General features: G+C 51.0%; 1 protein-coding gene across 2 annotated transcripts; it reads right to left on the bottom strand.

Annotated features, from left to right (window-relative positions):
- Positions 1-762: 762 nt before the first annotated feature.
- Positions 763-18,585, bottom strand: DNAJB13 (DnaJ heat shock protein family (Hsp40) member B13). Of its 2 annotated transcripts, XM_054017908.1 has the most exons (8): positions 18,496-18,585; positions 16,122-16,225; positions 13,402-13,563; positions 10,688-10,845; positions 9,422-9,535; positions 5,727-5,840; positions 1,923-1,999; positions 763-977 (listed from the first exon to the last, which is right to left on the bottom strand). In XM_054017908.1, exons 1-8 carry the CDS (start codon positions 18,561-18,563, stop codon positions 824-826), a joined length of 951 nt encoding a protein of 316 aa, XP_053873883.1. In that variant the 5' UTR covers positions 18,564-18,585; the 3' UTR covers positions 763-823. The 2 variants fall into 2 exon arrangements, with proteins under 2 accessions (XP_053873883.1, XP_053873887.1); XM_054017912.1 differs by lacking the exon at positions 1,923-1,999.
- Between the last annotated feature and the right edge of the window lie 542 nt (positions 18,586-19,127).

The following is a 19,127-nucleotide window of genomic DNA, read 5'->3' as shown; positions in this document are numbered from 1 at the left end:
GTTTTGGCCTGAGACCCAGCAAACCACCATTGCCTCCATTAAGCAGCATTACTTTCCCCTTCAAGCAGCAGAAATGGCCATTAAGTATCTGTAAGGAAGTGGAAACTTTCTTCCCCCCCACCCCCCCATGTCTGCTTTGCCCCCCTACCCCACCAAACAAGACCCCTAGCAGCTCCCTACTGGTGCCCAAGAGCCACAGGTGGGGAGGCTGGACAGAATGGAAACTGAGCAAGGAGAAGTCAACCCATTGGTTGGTGCTGGACAGAGGGAGGCCAGTGGTGGGGAGGATTTCCAGGGCTCAGGCCAGCATTAGGCACAGGGATGGGCAGTGGGGTTCCCAAGCAGGGGAATGAAAGGCATTTCTTTCTCTACATGCAACTGTACTTTGCACAAGGCTGATCAATTACATTTTTCTAGCATCTTTCATCCCTAAAGGCTTTCCTCATTGCATCAGCCACTATGGAAATGCAGCCACCTCTGGGGTGGAAGAGGGCAGCTACAACCTGCAGTTTAGGACAAAGTGAAGAACATCAGCCTCCACTTGAAATGCAGGGAGGAGTTTCATGGGGCCAGGACAGCAGTGTTCCCTGCTGTATAGAAAGTACTGCTGAACTTTAACCAGTACAGAGCTCAGTTTTGTCAATAACCCGAGCTGCTGCTTTCGTTGCCCTTCCCTGCAGTCATTAAAGGGACTGTTTCAAAGACGCCATGCAGTGGGGGAGCCATTTATAACACCAACAACATACACCCAGTGACCCAATCTGTACGAATAGCTAGAAAGCTTTATTCCCCTGGGTCCCATGGAGCTGAACTCACAGCATCCTTAAGTCAGGAGTGCTTGTCGCAGGAGCTGCTTCTTGGCTGGTGTGAGCCTTTCGGGAAAGCGGATATCAAAATACATGATGAGATCCCCTTTCTGGGTGGGGTCACTGGGCAGAGGCATCCCTTCCCCCGGCACGATTTTGAAGTACTTGGGGCTAGAAAAGCAAAGGCCAGCGTTATGCAGGAGGGTACAGGGAGTAACCTCCCTAAGGCTGCAGTAAGAACACACGCCTGGCTGTGCTGGCTGGAGCGCAGGGGAGGGATAATCTTATTAAGGAGCAAATTGTGCCTCCGGGTGCACCAGTGCGGCTCCCTGCGAGGGCAGGAGCTGGCCCTAACAAGCCTGCTAGGGGGGATGGATGTAGCTTGGAAAAACACATGTAACTATTTCTTTAACGTGCTGTTCTCTGAAGCATGATGCTAAAAATGGGCTTTGGGGCTCTCTCTTCACTTTGTCTCAGTGACTCCTATTGTTCTCCTCCGATGCTGCCCTGGGATTTGAAAGGCCAGCTGGGTTCATTCTGGCTCAGGCACTGCCATTGGGCAGAGCGGTTCTCCAAAGCCAAAGTCTGCCCTGAGTGACACCAGGACAAGGGGTTTGTGCGGCTGCAGCGAGCTGCCTGCAGGGGAGGTGTCTGGGTACCAGTGTGGGCAGAATTCAGCTCTGCAATCAGAACTGAGCTAACAGTCCTGTTAATGCACCGGGTCACTATCCTGGAGCTGTGTGGGCGCCGCAGGGCTGGCAGGAGTAAAAAACAGTAACCTGGTGGTGGTTGTGCTGTAACTAGATGTCGCTCTGCAGGCACAGGACGAGCAGAGCTGCTTACTACGAAGGGGTCATTTTTACAGTCAGGCCAAGACTTTCAAAAGCAACTAGTGATTTGGGGTGCCCAATCGAAGACCCCTTAAAGGGGCCTGATTCCCAGAGAGCACTGAGTCCCCGCCCTTGGACGGTCTCGAGGTGCTTTCCTTTGAGCTTCCCAAATCACTAGTGAACAGCTCGTCTTCCCTTGTGAGAGCAGACCCTTTCCAGACACCGGGCGAGCAGGGTAGTTTGCCTCGCTGATTGCATACGGGGCTATCTCTGCTCTGGCACTTACTGGACTATGTCATTGATGGGAATATTAAGCAGCCTGTCATCTAGGGTTCTCACATCCACTGTACAGCCAATCAAAGCCTGCAAAAGACAGAGCGAGGCAATGAGCAAAGATGTTCGTCGGTCCTGTGAGTCTGTTATTCCAAATAACAGGCACAGGCGGAAATAATCTGTGATCCATGGAAGCCTGGGTAAGGCTACTCCGGATGGGCCTTTACACCCTGAGTAGTCCTCCAGGCACAAGAGGCTCAGACCCGTGGAGAGGGATCTTCTGAGTTCAGACCGTGCAGAGCCAGCAGCCTGGCTCCTCTGCCACGAGAAAAGGGGCGTGTGGCTGTAACCCTGGGTGGCCTCCAGCTATTTGTGCAGCCCCCAAGCTGATCTACATTACACTGGGGGGATCAGATCGAGCCACAACCCACCCAGAACTGAGGGGCTTAACCCTGCCTTTGCACACCCCCTCCCTTGAGCTACATCGACCAGAGCAGAGAGTCTGGTGTGAAGAGTGGCAAAGTACCCCTGAGTCCATTCCTGAGAGCAAGGGGGAGAGAAGCTGAAGATATTTCGAAATCGCTCGCCTTTGCTGAGGAAGGAGACGAGAGTAGTGAGGCCATTGTCCTTCAGAGGCCTGGTGAGCAAAGAGAAATGCAATGCACGAAGGGACACGCTTTTCCCAAAGGGTGCAGGGGCCAGAGCAAGTGTGGAGCCCTTAAGAACAGAGCATTGTGACTTAACAATAATCCCTAGCTCCTCCACTGGGCTTTTCAGCTGTAGTTCTCAAAGCACTTGACAAAGAAGGGCAGTGTCATTCTCCCCATTTTACAGATGGAAAACCGAGGCACAGAGAAGTGAAGTGACTTGCTCAAGATCACCCAACAAACCAGTGGCAGGGCTGGGAACAGAACCCAAAGCGCCTGCGTCCTGGTCCAGTGTTCTAGAAGCTAGGCCACATTGCCTCCTGTGTCATTAATGAACACCACATTCAGAACTACCTAGCAGTGGAGATTTTACATAAGGAACTTTTTGGAAAAATTATAGTTAGTGTCTGAGCTAACTCTAGCACCTGACAGCATCAGTGGAATTTTAGCTGTAAGGACCTGTTTCCTTATACATACTGGATACTGCGTGGCAGTGCAGTAGAAGTACAGTTGCTCCTTGTGTTGTTGTTCTGGCTTGTTGCAGACTGACCAATCCATAGGACATTGTAACTGGATTTTTAGGAGAGCTGGGTAACATTATGACCAATACACCACCAGTAATCGTACAGTCAGTGGAGATCAGGGTCACCTAAGACCATGCTTCAGGGTATGAATGGACAACGGAAGGGGTCAGGAAGGAATTCTCCCTCCACCTACCATGTATGACATTGCAAAACTGGTGAGGTGCCCTGTTTCGGGTTGGTGTGGCAGTGCCAATTCAGAAGCAAAAGGCATTAGCCATAAATAGAGAATCAATTTGATTGTCAGCTCTTAGGACAGGGGTAGGCAAACTTTTTGGCCTGAGGGCCACATCAGGGTTGCAAAACTGTAGAAAAGGCTGTGCCTCCCCAAACAGCCTGGCCCCTGCCCCCATCCACCCCTTCCCACTTCCCACCCCCTAACTTCCCCCCTCAGAATCCCCGGACCCATCCAACCCCCCTGCTCCTTGTCCCCTGACCACCCCTTCCCGGGACCCCCCGCCCCTAACCACCCCCCGGGACCTCACCCCCTATCCAACCCCCCTGCTCCCCATCCACACCCCCACCCCCTGACAGGCCCTCCGGGACTCCCACGCCTATCCCTGCCCCCTGATCCCTTTCCACTGACTGCCCCCTCCAGAACCTCCGCCCCATCCAACCCCCCCTGCTTCCCCATCCCAACTGCCCCCCCCAGAACCTCCACCCCATCCAACTGCCCCCTGTCCCCTGACTGCCCCCGGGACCCCATGCCCCTTATCCAACCCCCCGTTCCCTGCCCCCTTACCATGCCACTCAGAGCAGCAGGAGCTCACAGCGGGAGCCAGCCATACCGCCGCGCTGCCCGGCAGGAGCGACGGGCCGGAGCGCTGGCGGCGCAGCGAGTTGAGGCTGCGGGGGAGAGGGGACAGCAGGGGAGGGGCCGGGGGTGAGCCTCCCTGGCCCGGAGCTCAAGGGCCAGGCAGGATGGTCCCGCGGGCCGCTGTAGTTTGCCCACTTCTGTCTTAGAACAAGGACCAAGTCTATGTTTTGAAAAGAGCCTAGCACACTTTGGGGCACTAAATAAATAACAAATACTGGAGATGTTGAATTATTGGGACCTGATTTTCATACAGTTGAGATGTGTGATTGCACATAGGGTGACCAGATGACAAGAACAAAATAGCGGGACACATTGGGGGACGGGGCAGCCACAGGCTCACCCCACCCCCCACCCCACTGGAGCCATGGGGGAAGGGGGATACAAAGCCTGAGGAAGCTGCGGGTCGGGGGTGCACTGCCCAGCTCTGGGCGCAGCACCGCCACAGGTCAGGGGCGCAGGGCCCTGGCTCCGGCTGCAGCCCCTCCGCGGGTTGGGGGCGCGTGGCCCCGGCCCCCGCCACAAGCACATGACCCCAGCTCCCGCCAGCAGCCCTGCTGCGAGCCGCTTACCTGGGGGATGGTTCCCACCCACTGGGAAGCACCTGGCAGGTTCCTCTGGCTCCTAAGGTCAGCGGGGTCTCCACTCCACGTGCTGTGCCTGCCACAAGCACTAGCTCCAGCTGCCATTGGCTGGAAGCTGTGGGGGCGGGACTTGCTGGGGGCGTGAATAGCATGCAGCGCCCCAGGGTCAGGGGCAGCGGGGGTGGGGGGGGGAGGTTCTGCACTCCCGCAGCTGCGCCCGCAGCTCCCATTGGCCGCAATGGAGCCAGCGCTTGTGGTAGGTGCAGCACACAGAGAACCCCCTGGCCGCCCCTGTGCCTAGGGGCCGCAGGGTCCTGCTGCCCGCCGTTTCCTGGGAGCTGCCCAAATAAGCACTGCTGGGACCCCAGGTGAGCGCTCACCAGTGTACTCCTCCAGCCCCGAGCCAAAACATCGGGACAAATGGCGTCCCGAGTGTACATTGATCGGGACACGGGACAAACAACTAAATATCGGGACATCTGGTCACCCTCATTGCACATCTAACTGGCACGCGCAGTTATCATGACGGGGTATGTGCGTGCGCACAGACAGACACACACTAAGTAACTGTGTGCACAGAGGGATGAGTAGGTGCATTTGCAGGCATGATGGTAGTATCTACAGATGCAAAATTCCATACCTCAAATGCATTAAAATCAGGCCCCTGGCTCTTCTGTTCTCACCGGAATGACCAATGATGAAGTCAGCTAATTCAAGAACAGCTAATCCATAAATATTGAGGATGAAGATGATAAATAACAGCAGCCTCCCAGCAGTCTGACTGGCCGGCCCAGACTCTGTTTGGTCCAATCATAAACTGCTGATTCCTTTCACCCCCAATGCAATTTGTTGTCCTTCTGCAAAACCTCGCTGCCTCTTGGGAAGGTAAGAAAGGAGAAGACACCATCCAACTCCACTGAAGTCAATGTGCATCTCTTCCTTTTCCTGCATGCAGGTTGGATCAGACCCCAAGTGCCCTAATCATAGAATATCAGGGTTGGAAGAGACCTCAGGAGGTCATCTCGTCCAACCCCCTGCTCAAAGCAGGACCAATCCCCAACTAAATCATCCCAGCCAGGGCTTTGTCAAGCCTGACCTTAAAAACCTCTAAGGAAGGAGATTCCACCACCTCCCTAGGTAACCCGTTCCAGTGCTTCACCACCCTCCTAGTGAAATCATCAACATCCTTACCTTCCCTAGGGGGATGGTGGCTACATAGAGCAGGTTGTCATCCTCCCTTTTAAACCTTGGGTGCAGTTTCTCTCGTACAATGAAGATAATATCAGCTGGGATAATGTTCGGGCCCTAAAGTACAAGAAATAAACCAGAAAACGAGTCAGTATCTAACAGAGACAGGCACTGTTTACAGAGAAAGATAATCAGGTCTTTGCCTTTTTTTTCTTTTTGCTTCTTTCTGATGTCTCCAGAAGGCCTGGGAAGTGTTTTTTTTTTTTTAAACAAAATACGTTTTCCCTGATTGCCTTTACACTGGCTGCTCAGGTTCTTAGCACGCTGTTTTTCCTGGAAGATAGAAGTAGTAAGGTCATGACATCACAACTCCAAGGAAGTGAAACCTCAGCAACTGAGAATGGGAAAGGATATTAATCAAATTGTTTAAAATGCTTTTTCTTTGTTTCTATTCATGCCTTTTAAACCCAAACATCTCACACACATTTGGGACAAAAGCGGTCTTTGTTAAAGCCCCAGGTTCTCAGCTGGCTGGTTCTTGCTCACATGCTGAGGGTCTGATTGGCATATGTGGGATTGGGAAATAATTTCCCCCCAGGTCAGATTGGCAATGACCTTGGGGGGTTTTCAACTTCCTCTGCAGTGTGGTATGCGGGTCACTTCCTGGGATTATTTCATTTAATCAATTCCCTGCGATTGCAGGAGCCTTGGGCTTTGGTGCACCTCGGTCCCTCCTCTTCTCTGCCTGTGGCACATCATAGTTTAGTCCAGTGGGCTGGAATACTTGGGTCTCATTTCAGTTGTTGGGTTAGCGTGTGGGTATTGGGGGATATTGGTGGCCTGTGCGATGTAGGAGGTCAGACTAGATGATCTGGTGGTCCCTGCCTGCCGTAAGCTCTATGACTAATACTCCCCCCTCCATTAAAGGTTAAGAAAGTCCCCACTGAGCCCTTCAGCGAGTCCTCTTGCTAGAACAGATTTTACATTCCTGGGATTCTTGCGGTAAAAACAAATAGAAAAAAAACTAGGTCTGTCAAGCAATTAAAAAAATTACTCACGAATAATCTCGGTGTTAAACAATAATAGAATACCATTTGTTTGTCTGAGCAAATGGCTGAACAAGAAGTAGGACTGAGTGGACTTGTAGGCACTAAAGTTTTACATTGTTTTGTTTTTGAGTGCAGTTATGTAACAAAAAAATTCTACATTTGTAACTTGCACTTTCACGATAAAGAGATCACCCTACAGTACTTGAATGAGGTGAATTGAAAAACACTATTTCTTTTGTTTATCATTTTTACAGTGCAAATATTTGTAATAAAAATAATATAAAGTGAGCACTGTGCACTTTGTATTCTGTGTTGTAACTGAAATTCATATATTTGAAAATGTAGAAAAACATCCAAAATATTTAATAAATTTCAATTGGTATTCTGTTGTTTAATAGTGCGATTAATCACAATTAATTGTTTTAATCACAATGATATTTTTGAGTTAATCGCGTGAGTTAACTGTGATTAACTGACAGCCCTAAAAAAAAACCCTCCCAAACCTCCACTGTGCATCCCAAAGAAGCAAAGTGAGACAAGAACCCTTTTGTTTTCCCTTATTGCAGGACTCTTTAAAATATTTCTAAATATCATAAAGTAAGACAACCGCTTCAGCTACAGGAGAACCGGTCACTTCCCCTGTACTAGTTACATGAGGGATCACAAATATAGCAAAAAGCCAATTACTTGAGCCACCGAAAGAATATTCTTGCACAGGCAACCTTAACGCTGGAATTGCCGAGCTACTGAGTGTTTAACATAAGAACAGCCATAGTGGGTCAGACCAATGGTCCATCTAGCCCAGTATCCTGTCTACTGACAGTGGCCAATGCCAGGTGCCCCAAAGGGAATGAACAAAACAGATAATCACCAAGTGATCCATTCCCTGTTGCCCATTCCCAGCTTCTGGCCAACAGAGGCTAGGGACACTCAGGGCATGGGATTGCATCCCTGACCATCTTGGCTAACAGCTTGATTTTGCAACCTTAAAAATGTTCTTTTAATGTAGCTTTTCGGGTGTAACTTCGGTACTGACCACTGCTGCGTGCTCTCCCTGGGGTGTGAAATTCACCCCTGTGCAGAGGGCCAGCACAAGTCACATGTGCCAGCTAAGTCCCACTTAAGCCCTCAAATAGGGTGTAAAGCGATGCCTCGGCCTCGTGCTCGCCCTGTGCACAGGGTGAATTTCACCCAACAGTATTAACGTTCTGCATATCTGGGGCCTGATTCTCAGTTACGGCTCTCTGATCCTGAGGGCTGGTCTGCGCCAGCCCCAACCCCAGTGGGAGTGACAGCAGCCAAGAGACTGCTCTAATCTGTCCCACTGGAATGGCTCCCCTTTCTCTTGTGCCGGGGGCAGGGGATACCTCCGTCAGCTTTTTGCCAGCGGTTTTAGTTCTATGATTCTCCACTGCCAGGGGAATGCCTGGCTGGCTACGTACGATTGGATTCTGGGCCCTCGGCACTGCCTGAGCAGAGCCCCAGCCTGGATCTCAGTGGAGAATCAGGCCCCCATCTTCAAAGCACTCTACAAACATTAACTAGTTCAGGGGTGGGCAAACTTTTTGGGCCGAAGGCCACATCTGGGTGGGGAAATTGTATGCAGGGCCAGGGCAGGGGGTTGGGGTGTGGGAGAGAGTGGGGGGTGCGGGAGGGGGTGCAGTGTGCAGGAAGGGGCTCAGGACAAGGAATTGGGTCAGAGGACGGATGCAGGGTGTATGTGGGGGCTGAGGGCAGGGGGTTGGGGTGCTGGAGGGGTGCGGCAGGGGGCTCAGGGCAGGGGGTTGGGATGCATAGCGATGAAGGGTGCAGCAGGGGGCTCAGGGCAGGGGGTTGGAGTGCAGGGTGTACAAGGGGGCTCAGGGCAGGGACTTGGGGTACAGGAGGGGTGCGCAGTGCAGGCAGGGGGCAGGAGGGGTTCGGGCTCCGGGGTGGAAGCGGCACGCACCGGGGCCAGCGAAGGCTCCCTAGATGCCTGCCCTGTCCCCTGCCCCATGCCGCTCCAGGAAGCGCTGCGGCCCCTGGGGGAGGGGGTCAGCGGGCTCTGTGTGCGCTGTCTTGCCACGCCTCCAGGTACCTCCCCGAAGCACCCATTGTCCACGGTTCCCCGTTCCCGGCCAATGGGAGCTGTGGCGGGTGGTGCCTGGAGGCAAGGGCCCGGGGGCCGCAGGGACGGCCGCTGCTGAGAGTGGTGCGGGGCCAGTGGGGTCACAGGGGGCAATCCCATGGGCCGGATCCAAAGCCCTGAAGGGCCGGATCCGGCCCACAGTTTGCCCACCCCTGAACTAGTTAATCCTCACAATGCCCTGCAGAGGAAGTGGAGAGTTATCAGACAGGGAAACTGAGGCAGGGAAGTTATGTGATTTGCTCAAGGCCATGGCAGGAGTCCGTGTCAGAGCTAAGACTTGTGCTCCTAAATCCCTTAGGCAATGTAGAAAATCTCCCCCTTAGCCGCTCTGTGCCTCATCTCACAATATGCATAATTACTCAGGCATGTTTTGTGTGGCTTGTTGATTAGTGTGCATCAAGCACTTTGAGATCTTCAGCTGGAAGGTGCAACAGAAACACAAGGTCCCATTACAGCAAACAATGAATGAGCCTGTCAGAACTGGTGAAATCTTGCCATGCGACGGTCTCTCGATAACTTACCTGGTCGCCTTCTTTCTGAAAGGTAATCCTGGTGCCCTGCTTCCACCCGGGCTGCACGTCGATCGTTAAGATCTTATCTCTGATGGTGGACGTGTGACCGTCTTCATTCATCACCTGGGGTTTGAAACAGTTGAGTGGGGCAGTCGGGTTTGGTCTGTATCTAGGAGAGCTGGGCCTTTGATTGGCTAGGATGCCAGTGATACTGCACCAGCCTTGTGGGCAACTGTCTTTAGGAAACAAAACCAGTTCTGGCTTGAATTGCAGAGCTGCTGTCCCCAGGCAGCTCTGGGGATCATGGTTATTTCAGTAGTGCCGAGGGACCAACCAAGATTGGGCCCGATGACAGACAAAGGGTGGGGGGAAGGGGCAAAACACACAGAGGGAACAATGGGATGGAAAATCAGGCCGCGTGGAGACGAATGCAGCTCCCAGTTACCCCTGTGCTACCTCACTGGAGTCTGCCAGGGAGGTTAACATTTGCATTTAATTTCCCTCTGACTTTAGTGGGGTAGCAATGGGGTCACTGGACCTATATATGTGGCTTACTGTTTGGGGACTGTTTTTTGTTCATGTCTGAGTGCCAGCACAACCCACCCGGGGCGTCAGAGCCCTGCTGATGGCAGAGGCCACATAGCTAAGATCAAGGCAGGCAAAGAGACCCAAACCTGTGATGTTAATGCTACGGAAGCCCGAGCTTTTCCTGCCCCCTGCTCAGTGCTGTCTAAGGGGCCTCCTGTGCTCCGGCAGCAGGGCGGGGTCCCACGGCACCAGAGAGAGCACGGAAACTTTGGCTGGCAGAGTCCTGCCTGACCTGGTTGCTCTGTACAGCACCCGTGAGCTGCTGCTGTGGCTGGCTATGAAAGAGAGGCCGCTGCCGGAGCAGGGATGGATGGATCCCTGGCTGCTCTCTGCACAGCCGCAGGAGCACCTTTGCCGTGGAGACGGAGTGGGGTTGGGGCCATGCGCTTTCACCCCACCCTGCTCTTCTCAACTGCCCTGTCCCACTCCCTGGAGCAGGCTACTCGCCACCTGTCCATTCCCCATCGGCTGGGACTCGGGAGATGCTATCACAGAATATAGTGATCAGTCACATCCACGGATTTCAGTGAAACTTCCAATGCCCTGTGAGTGAAACATACAACCCAGCCCAATGGGAAAGAACAGCTCTTCCATGACAGGCTCCCTTCGGACGGCCGTCCCGCTCCTAACGCCACCGATTCGGGCTCACCTCTCGCCACTTCTCATCCAGGCCCCATCTTTCCTTACCCTGCGAGAAATCTTAATTTTCTTGGTGCATCCGTAGAACAGGTCCTCCAGTGACAGGTAGAGATCTCGCTCAATTGGCGGGTCCTGCTTCGCCACCCCTTTTCCCCGCAGCCCCCCGAATGCCGTGTTCACCTCAGACCCATCTGGGGCAAAGAACTCTGTGCATAATGAAAAACAGAATCCCAGCTGTGCATATAAAATGGTGGCGTCTAAATTAGCTGCTACCACCCAAGAGAGAGAGCTGGGGGTCATCGGGCATAGCTCTCTGAAAACATCCGCTCCATGTGCAGCAGCAAAAGAACGAACAGAATATTAGGACCAATTAGGAAAGGGATAGATAATAAAACAGTAAATATCGTAAAGCCGCTATATAAATCCATGGTGCGCCTGCATCTTGAATTCTGTGTGCAGTTCTGGTGGCCCCATCTCAAAAAAGATGTATTAGAAAAGGAAAAGGGACAGAGAAGGGCAACAGAAATGATTAGGGGGATGGAACAGCTTTTATATGAGGACAGATTAAACAGGCTGGCACTGATCAGCTTGGAAAAGAGATGATTAAAGGGGGATATGATAGAGGTCTATAAAATCATGACGGGTGTGGAGAAAGTAAATAAGGAAGTGATATTTACCCCTGCACATAACACCAGAACCAAGGGTCACCCAATGAAATTAATAGGCAGCAGGTTTAAAACAAACAAAAGGAAGTACTTCTTCACACAACGCACAGTCAACCTATAGAACTCTTTGCCAGGGGATGTCGTGAAGGCCAAAACTATAACTGGGTTCAAAAAAGAATTAGAGAAGTTATTGGAGGATAAGTCCATCAGTGTCTATTAGTCAAGATGGTCACAGATGCAACCCCATGCTCTGGGTATCCCTAAGCCTCTGACTGCCAGAGGCTGGGACTGGATGACAGGGAATGGGTCACTTGATGATTGCCCTGTTCAGTTCATTCCCTTGGAAGCTCTGGCATTCGCCACTGTCGGACAACAGGTTACTGGGCTAAATGGACCACTGGTCTGACTCAGTATGGCCTTTCTTATGTTCAATGACCCAGAAAAAGGTTAGATGCAATCACACCATCAGCTGAGAGTGGCATGAGCTAGTGGCCTGAGCATAGGTCTGGGAGCCAGGCATTCCTGAGTTCTAGTCCCAGCTCTGAAACTAACTCCCCTCTCTGTCCTTGGCAAGAACCTTAGGTCAGAAGTGTCTCAGTTTTTCAATGACATGCAGGGCTGAACATGGCACTCACAAACCTTCCCCCTGCCCAGTTCTTGCTGATTTCAACTGCTGTTGAGGGTGCTCGGTGCCTCTCAAAATCAGGATCAAGGTGGCTCACATCAGCCACCCAGCAAGTGAGGCATTCCAAGACACTGATGGCAATTTGGCAATTTCCAAAACGGCCTCCCTGTGCCTCAGTTTCCCCATTTGTAAAATGGGGGTGATCTCACCACTCTACCAGCTGGGATAACTTTGTGAATGTTTGCAAAATGTTCTGACCATGAAGAGCATGAATTATTATTTATTTATTACATGTTTATTACCATGCTAAGGGAATTCCTGCTTTCCTCCGGGAATCCCTGAAGTTGTTGTCACTACCTTTGTTTGAGGGAGTTTGCTAACCCCCCCACCCTTTTTTTAACCAAACATAAACATTAGACGTTTCTATTCTACCCCCTACGCTGTAAAATCAATAATTGGACTTTGCTCTCCTCTAGTGCCTTCCATCCGAGGACCAAAGACATTTATGAAGTAAGTCCCCCAACCCTGCTATGAGGTGGCACACTAATAATTATTAACCCCATTTTACAGACAGAGAAACTGAGCCATAAAGAAGTTAAGTAACTTGTCCAAGGCTGCCAAGTGAGTCAGTGGCAGACTAGGGGATAGAACCTAGGTCGCCTGATTGCCAAACATGTGCCATGCCCCTAAGACCATCCTTCTTGTTTCCAACATGGCAGTTGTAAGTTCTTTGGGACCTGATCCTGTGATCTCCCCAAACAGAGTGTAAATTCACTCCTGCAGTTTACAATATTAAGCCTTTCATTAGTTTGAAAACTTCACCAAGAGGCCAGATTGGGAAGAAACCTTTCAATCAGATCTCGTGAGTGTCCTGAGCTCCACTCAGAGCACAACGTGCCCCACATATCCAGGGACACGGGTCCAGAGTAAACTGGTGCTAGGAATGTCTCAGTGCTGATGGTCCCAGTCTCTGGAGAAATAGATGAGGCAGCTTGTAGCACTCTTCAGCACCACCTAGTGGCTGACTGCAGCATGGCATTAAAATCTCAGTGGAGGCTGCCTGCTCTTTGGATCTCCAGGTTCTGGTGCAGTTGCCATTATTTGAGCCAGGGGGTTTTCAAGAGGAGAAAGTGACGGGCTCAGGGGAAGACGCTACAAGCCCAGCCTGGAGTGACTGTTCTGTCCCATGTGTGTGGTTTAAAGCACTGCCCAGCAACGCTCCCATGGAGACACGGGGTGGGGTGACAGGTCACATAAACCAAGGCCAATTGCAGGAGAAACAATACTCAAATTGGGGTTCTGAGGGCTGATGGTGGCAAAGGCACAGAGGCAGGGTCTGGTTTCCAGATGACTGTACAAAACTTTAACCTACTTCCTGCCAACCACAGGGCTGGTTCTGTTGAAGAGACTATGCTTGGGGCAATCACCATAAAAACACAACATGAAGCATCACAGGAAGGAATTATACCTACCAGCAAAGGGATTATCACCTCCAAAGAACTCCTTGAAGACTTTTTCAGCATTGCCGTGAAACACATAGCCAACAGACCAGGGGTTTTCACTCCCAAATTCCAGGGGGATCCCTCCTTTGAGACCCTCTTCTCCAAATTTATCATAGATGCCCCTCTTCACAGCTAAGGAAGAAAGAGGCATCAGTAGATGTGCATATGCTTTGATCATTTGTGTGTCAGATGAAAGTATATAGTTCTAGACCCGGGTCTTTGCTTGATCCTGGGACCTGTCACCCAAACCTGTCAGTAAGCAGTCTCCTTGCCGGCAGAAAGGCTGAAGTAGCAGAAAGGATGCTATTGCATCAGTGTAGTAGCAACTACCTATAGGAGTCTCATACTTAGAAGCAATCTCAAAGGCGCATCCTTCCAGCTGGGGAAGGTGATACATTGAGTGATCCAGGGGAAGGCGGCTGATGCCTTCCTGTCCCTACCCAGCCAGTCATCCAATACACAGAATGGAAACCACAGAGAAGATGGTTACAAATCATTTTCCTAATAAGCTCATTAAGGTTTCCCACGACTCAGTTTCCACACAAGGATTCCTTTATTAGTCCCAAAGGCCGCTTGGTGTTAGTTACATCCAAAATACAAACATAAGCATATACATGCCTATATTCTATATCCCAATGCCAACATAGTTACAAGCACTGGTCAAAATGCTCACAACAAGATCAGGTACCTGGGAGGTACCTTGCCATCATAGCGTGACTCCAGAGGGGTTAGGAAAAGCTCTGACAAAGAACCCCTAGAAAACTTTGCTTTTTTATACACTGTAACAAACAGGTAGTGTTGGACCTGAGCTAAGGACAGATAAAGCAGTTAGGGCTGAACAATGTCTTTTGCCCCAGTCAAGACAAGATTAATGACTGGGCCTCTTTCTTCAAGGTTTTCTTCTTATCTCATTTGGCCATATTTCTTTCTGACTACTAAACTACACATTTTTTAAATAATAAATTAAACAAACCAATTATATACAGCACCTGGTACCCAATTATCCAAGTTTTCTTTATTTCTGTGACCTCAACCCAAACTTTACACAAGATGACACTGATATTTAAGTGTCACCACAAGTTTAACATAAACAACTTTTGTTTCTCTTCGACTCATCCTTCTACATGCTTCGGGCCTATCACTCATGCTAAAATTCAAACTCAAGTTAACACCATAGTTTGCTTAGGCCTGATGTGGGCCTATATTCCTACAAAGACTACGATCTTCTCTATCTCCAGTCCTTACACTCTTGAGAGACCCCAGAGAGATTACAAACATACAGCAAGCCACAAAGAAGAAAGGGGGCAGGGTATGGAAAGTCAGATTTAGATGTCTACAGGTGCGATCTGCCAACAGAAGCAGAGAGAAAGAGCACTACAACTTTCAGCCATTAGATTTCCTTGTGCCTGTGCATTGTGGTGGATTCTCCTTCATTGTAAATTTTAAAATCAAGATTGGGTGTTGTTCTGAAACATATGTCCAGTTCAAACAGGAATTAATTCAAAGGAGTCCAAGGACTTGTGTTATACAGAGAGGCCGACTAGATGATCACAGTGGTCCCCTCTGGTTTTTATAATCTATGAATCTATGCTATATTAAAGAGAAATATTTTCTTCACATGTATGTACTTATAGATCAGTGGTTCTCAACCAGGGGTACACGAACCCTGGGGGTACGCAGATGTCTTCCAGGGGGTACATCAACTCATTTACATGTTTGCCTAGTTTTATCACAGGCTGCATAAAAAGCACTAGCGAAGTCAGTACAAACTAAAATTTCATGCAGACATTGACTTGCTCTATATACTATACACTGAACTGTAAGTACAATAGTTATATTCCAATTGGTTTATTTTATAATTATATGGTAAAAATGAGAAAGTCAGCAACTTTTCAGTAATAGTGCACTGACACTTCTGTATTTTTATGTCTGACTTTGAGTACTGTACTAAGCAAGTAGTTGTTAAGTGAGGTGAAACTTGGGGTACACAAGACAAATCAGACTCCTGAGAGGGGTACAGTAGTCTGGGATGGTTAAGAGACACTATTATAGACCATGATCAAGTCACCTCTTAACCTTCTCTTTGATAAATCTAAACAGATTAAAATGTATTTACTCTCACTGTAAGGCAGATTTTTCAGACCGTGAATTGTTCTTATAGTTCTTTTCTGCACCCTCTCCAATTTTTCAACATCCTTTTTGAAGTGTGGACACCAGAATTGGAGGCAGTTTTCCAGTAATGGTCTCACCGATGCTGTAAACAGAGGTAATATAACCTCCCTACTTCTATTTAATATTCCCCTGCGTATACATCCAAGGCTCATGCTAGTTCTCTTGGCCACAGCTTTGCAGTGGTCCCTGCTCCTGAAATCTGACTGGCACAGGTGGGCCCTTACACCCATGCTAGCATTGTCAATGGGGCTCCAAACACACACAGACGTTCTCCAGCCTGGATCAGACTGCAGGAGCAGGGATCAGTGCTGCATGCAATACATAAACAATTAAGTAACTGACGTTAATAACCAGACAGAGGATACACCAGCTAACCAGCATGGCAGCAAAGCAGACCATATGATGTGCCTAATGAAATCCCCCTGCAGAAAGTACACTCTGTACTTGGATATAACTTTCCAGGCCTTATCCCTGAACTGCACATTTATCTGTGGGAAGAGAAACGTGTTCCTACTTACGATCACTTAACACTTCGTAGGCTTCTGCGAGCTGCCTGAATTTATCCGGTGCCCAAGGTTCTTTATTTTTTAAAGGATGGCTCTTCAAGGCTAGTTTCCGGTAGCTGCAAAAGAGAAGCCAGGGAGGTCCAGCCCCATGGTGGGTGCAGTTAGATCCCGTTCTGACATGCCATCTAAAGCGCTTTTCACCTAAGTGCATTTTTCAAATGTTTAAGATCCCAAACCACCAGCAGAATGGAAGTATGCAATTAGGGCCCAATCCTAACCTTCTTTGAAGGTAAAGCCTTACATTAGTGTTTTCAAACTGAGTTCCTCTCTTGCATATTGCAAGGTCTGGCTCCAAGGTTCGGTGTCTACCCTGCTGCGGCTGGGGAAATCAGTAGCACCTAAACGCAACTCTCTGCATTGCTTTGTGGCCTGATCCTACAAAGTGCTGAACATTCAGAGGGAGTGGATGGTATGTCAGTACTGTCAAGGCACGGAGCCTAAAAGGTATTTAGGCATCTAATTCCCACTGGTTTCTAAATCCCATTGAAGATCTGGGTCCAAATCCTTGCAGGATTGGGCTTTTCAAGGTGAGAGACATCAGCCAATGACAGATCCATTTCCTGCCCTCTCTTGAGTTGCCCCACAGTTAGAGATATCACCCAGATCCAGCACCTCAGGCCATCACAGATATTTGCACTTGCAAATAGCAATGGATGATGTGTTGTGTGTTTTGGGGTGTGCCTCTCCGAGATCAATGTCTGCATGCAGATGCTCTGAGCCCAGTATGCTCTAAAAACCAGGAATTAATTCCGGGAAGTCGCATGGCCTGTTTCGCGGGAGGTCAGACTAGATGATCACAATGGTCGCTTCTGGCCTTGGAATCTGTGAAGCCCTTCCCAACAATACACAGAGTCGCTGGACCCAATAGAGAGATGCACACGAACTGAGGGACTCAGCCCCTTCCTCTTGCCATCACAGCAGCAGGTGAACACAATGCAGCTATACAGCTGTGCGCACAAAGCAAGGGGATTACTTCTTTTCCCCAAAGCTCCTAGTCTTCACAGCAGTGCATTGCTGCACCAGGACACTTCAGACAATATAGCTGTGCACACACACAGAGGGGGGATACACACTACCACCTAGCGCCTTCAGAGCAGTGTGCAGCAGTATTAGCCCCAACTCACGAGGTGCCTGCATGTCTGTACACACACCCAAACATCTGCTTGTATAATGGCACAGTAAGTGTGTGTCCATGCAGCATGGAGGTGTGGTACAGAAATACCTACACATGGAGCATAGAGACACCAGACAGATGGACACACGTGCACATGAGGTTGATGTGCACACTCATGTGCACCATTAGCAGATGTGCACCTTGGTGTGCCCTTGACACAGGATGGGTACCATCTATAGCAGAGGTGCGCACTCACACACCCCTGACACTGATGGGCTCAGGGCGGAGGTGCACACTCACGTGCCTGACACAGATGGGCACCATGATGGAGGTGCACACTCACACACCCCTGACACAGATGGGCACCATGATGGAGGTGCACACTCACACACCCCTGACACAGATGGGCACCATGATGGAGGTGCACACTCACACACCCCTGACACAGATGGGCACCATGATGGAGGTGCACACTCACACGCCCCTGACACTGATGGGCACCATGATGGAGGTGCACACTCACACGCCCCTGACACTGATGGGCACCATGATGGAGGTGCACACTCACACGCCCCTGACACAGATGGGCACCATGATGGAGGTGCACACTCACACGCCCCTGACACAGATGGGCACCATGATGGAGGTGCACACTCACACGCCCCTGACACAGATGGGCACCATGAGGGAGGTGCACACTCACACGCCCCTGACACAGATGGGCACCATGAGGGAGGTGCACACTCACACGCCCCTGACACAGATGGGCACCATGAGGGAGGTGCACACTCACACGCCCCTGACACAGATGGGCACCATGAGGGAGGTGCACACTCACACGCCCCTGACACTGATGGGCACCATGATGGAGGTGCACACTCACACGCCCCTGACACAGATGGGCACTATGAGGGAGGTGCACACTCACACGCCCCTGACACAGATGGGCACCATGAGGGAGGTGCACACTCACACGCCCCTGACACAGATGGGCACCATGAGGGAGGTGCACACTCACACGCCCCTGACACTGATGGGCACCATGATGGAGGTGCACACTCACACGCCCCTGACACAGATGGGCACTATGAGGGAGGTGCACACTCACACGCCCCTGACACCGACGGGCCCCTGGCGGAGGTGCCCCCTGGGCAGGGCACGGCTGTTCGGGGCACCCAGGACCCGGCGGGCGCGCCCCCCACCCCCGCTCACGCTTGTTTGATGTCGGCGTCCTTGGCGCTGCGGTTGAGCTCCAGCACCGCGTAGTAATCCTGCCCCATGGCGCCCGCCCGCGCTGTCCCGCTCGCCCGTTGCTATGGACGCCGCCCCGCGCGGCATTGTGGGAGTTGTAGTTCTTTTCCCCGCACCACTTCCCGCCTCAGCGGTCACTTCCGGACTACAGGTCCCGCCCTCTCCCCGCCCCCACTGCCCCCAAAGTGGGGGGGTGTTTGGGGAGGGGGCTAAGAGACCCCACCCTCACCCACAGCAGCCTCTGCCCACCCCCCAGCTCCCAGGGCAGTGGCCCTGCTGGCTCAGTATGGTTTGGGAACCACCCCCAGGGCCTCCACCCTCCCACCCCCCAGCAGCTCTGACCCCGCTCCTTCCCCCACCCTTTCCTCCACCCAGGGTTGCCACTGTTGGTTGGACCAATTCCTGGAGGTTTCATCACATGACAGTCTTTCATTTTAAAATTAATCTTGAATTCCTGGAGACTCCAGGACAATCCTGGAGGGTTGGTAACCCTACCTCCACCCTGCCCCTTCCACATAGGGCCTGCTTCTCTTGTCTCACTTCCCCTCTTCCCCCATCCATTTCTTCTGTAGAGCCTTCACCAATGAGCCCTC

This window comes from Malaclemys terrapin, chromosome 1 (genome assembly GCF_027887155.1).
Source record: "Malaclemys terrapin pileata isolate rMalTer1 chromosome 1, rMalTer1.hap1, whole genome shotgun sequence".
NCBI classification, from domain to species: domain Eukaryota; kingdom Metazoa; phylum Chordata; order Testudines; family Emydidae; genus Malaclemys; species Malaclemys terrapin.
The sequence above is the reverse complement of the archived record's forward strand: the minus strand, read 5'-3'. Positions and strand labels throughout refer to the sequence as shown.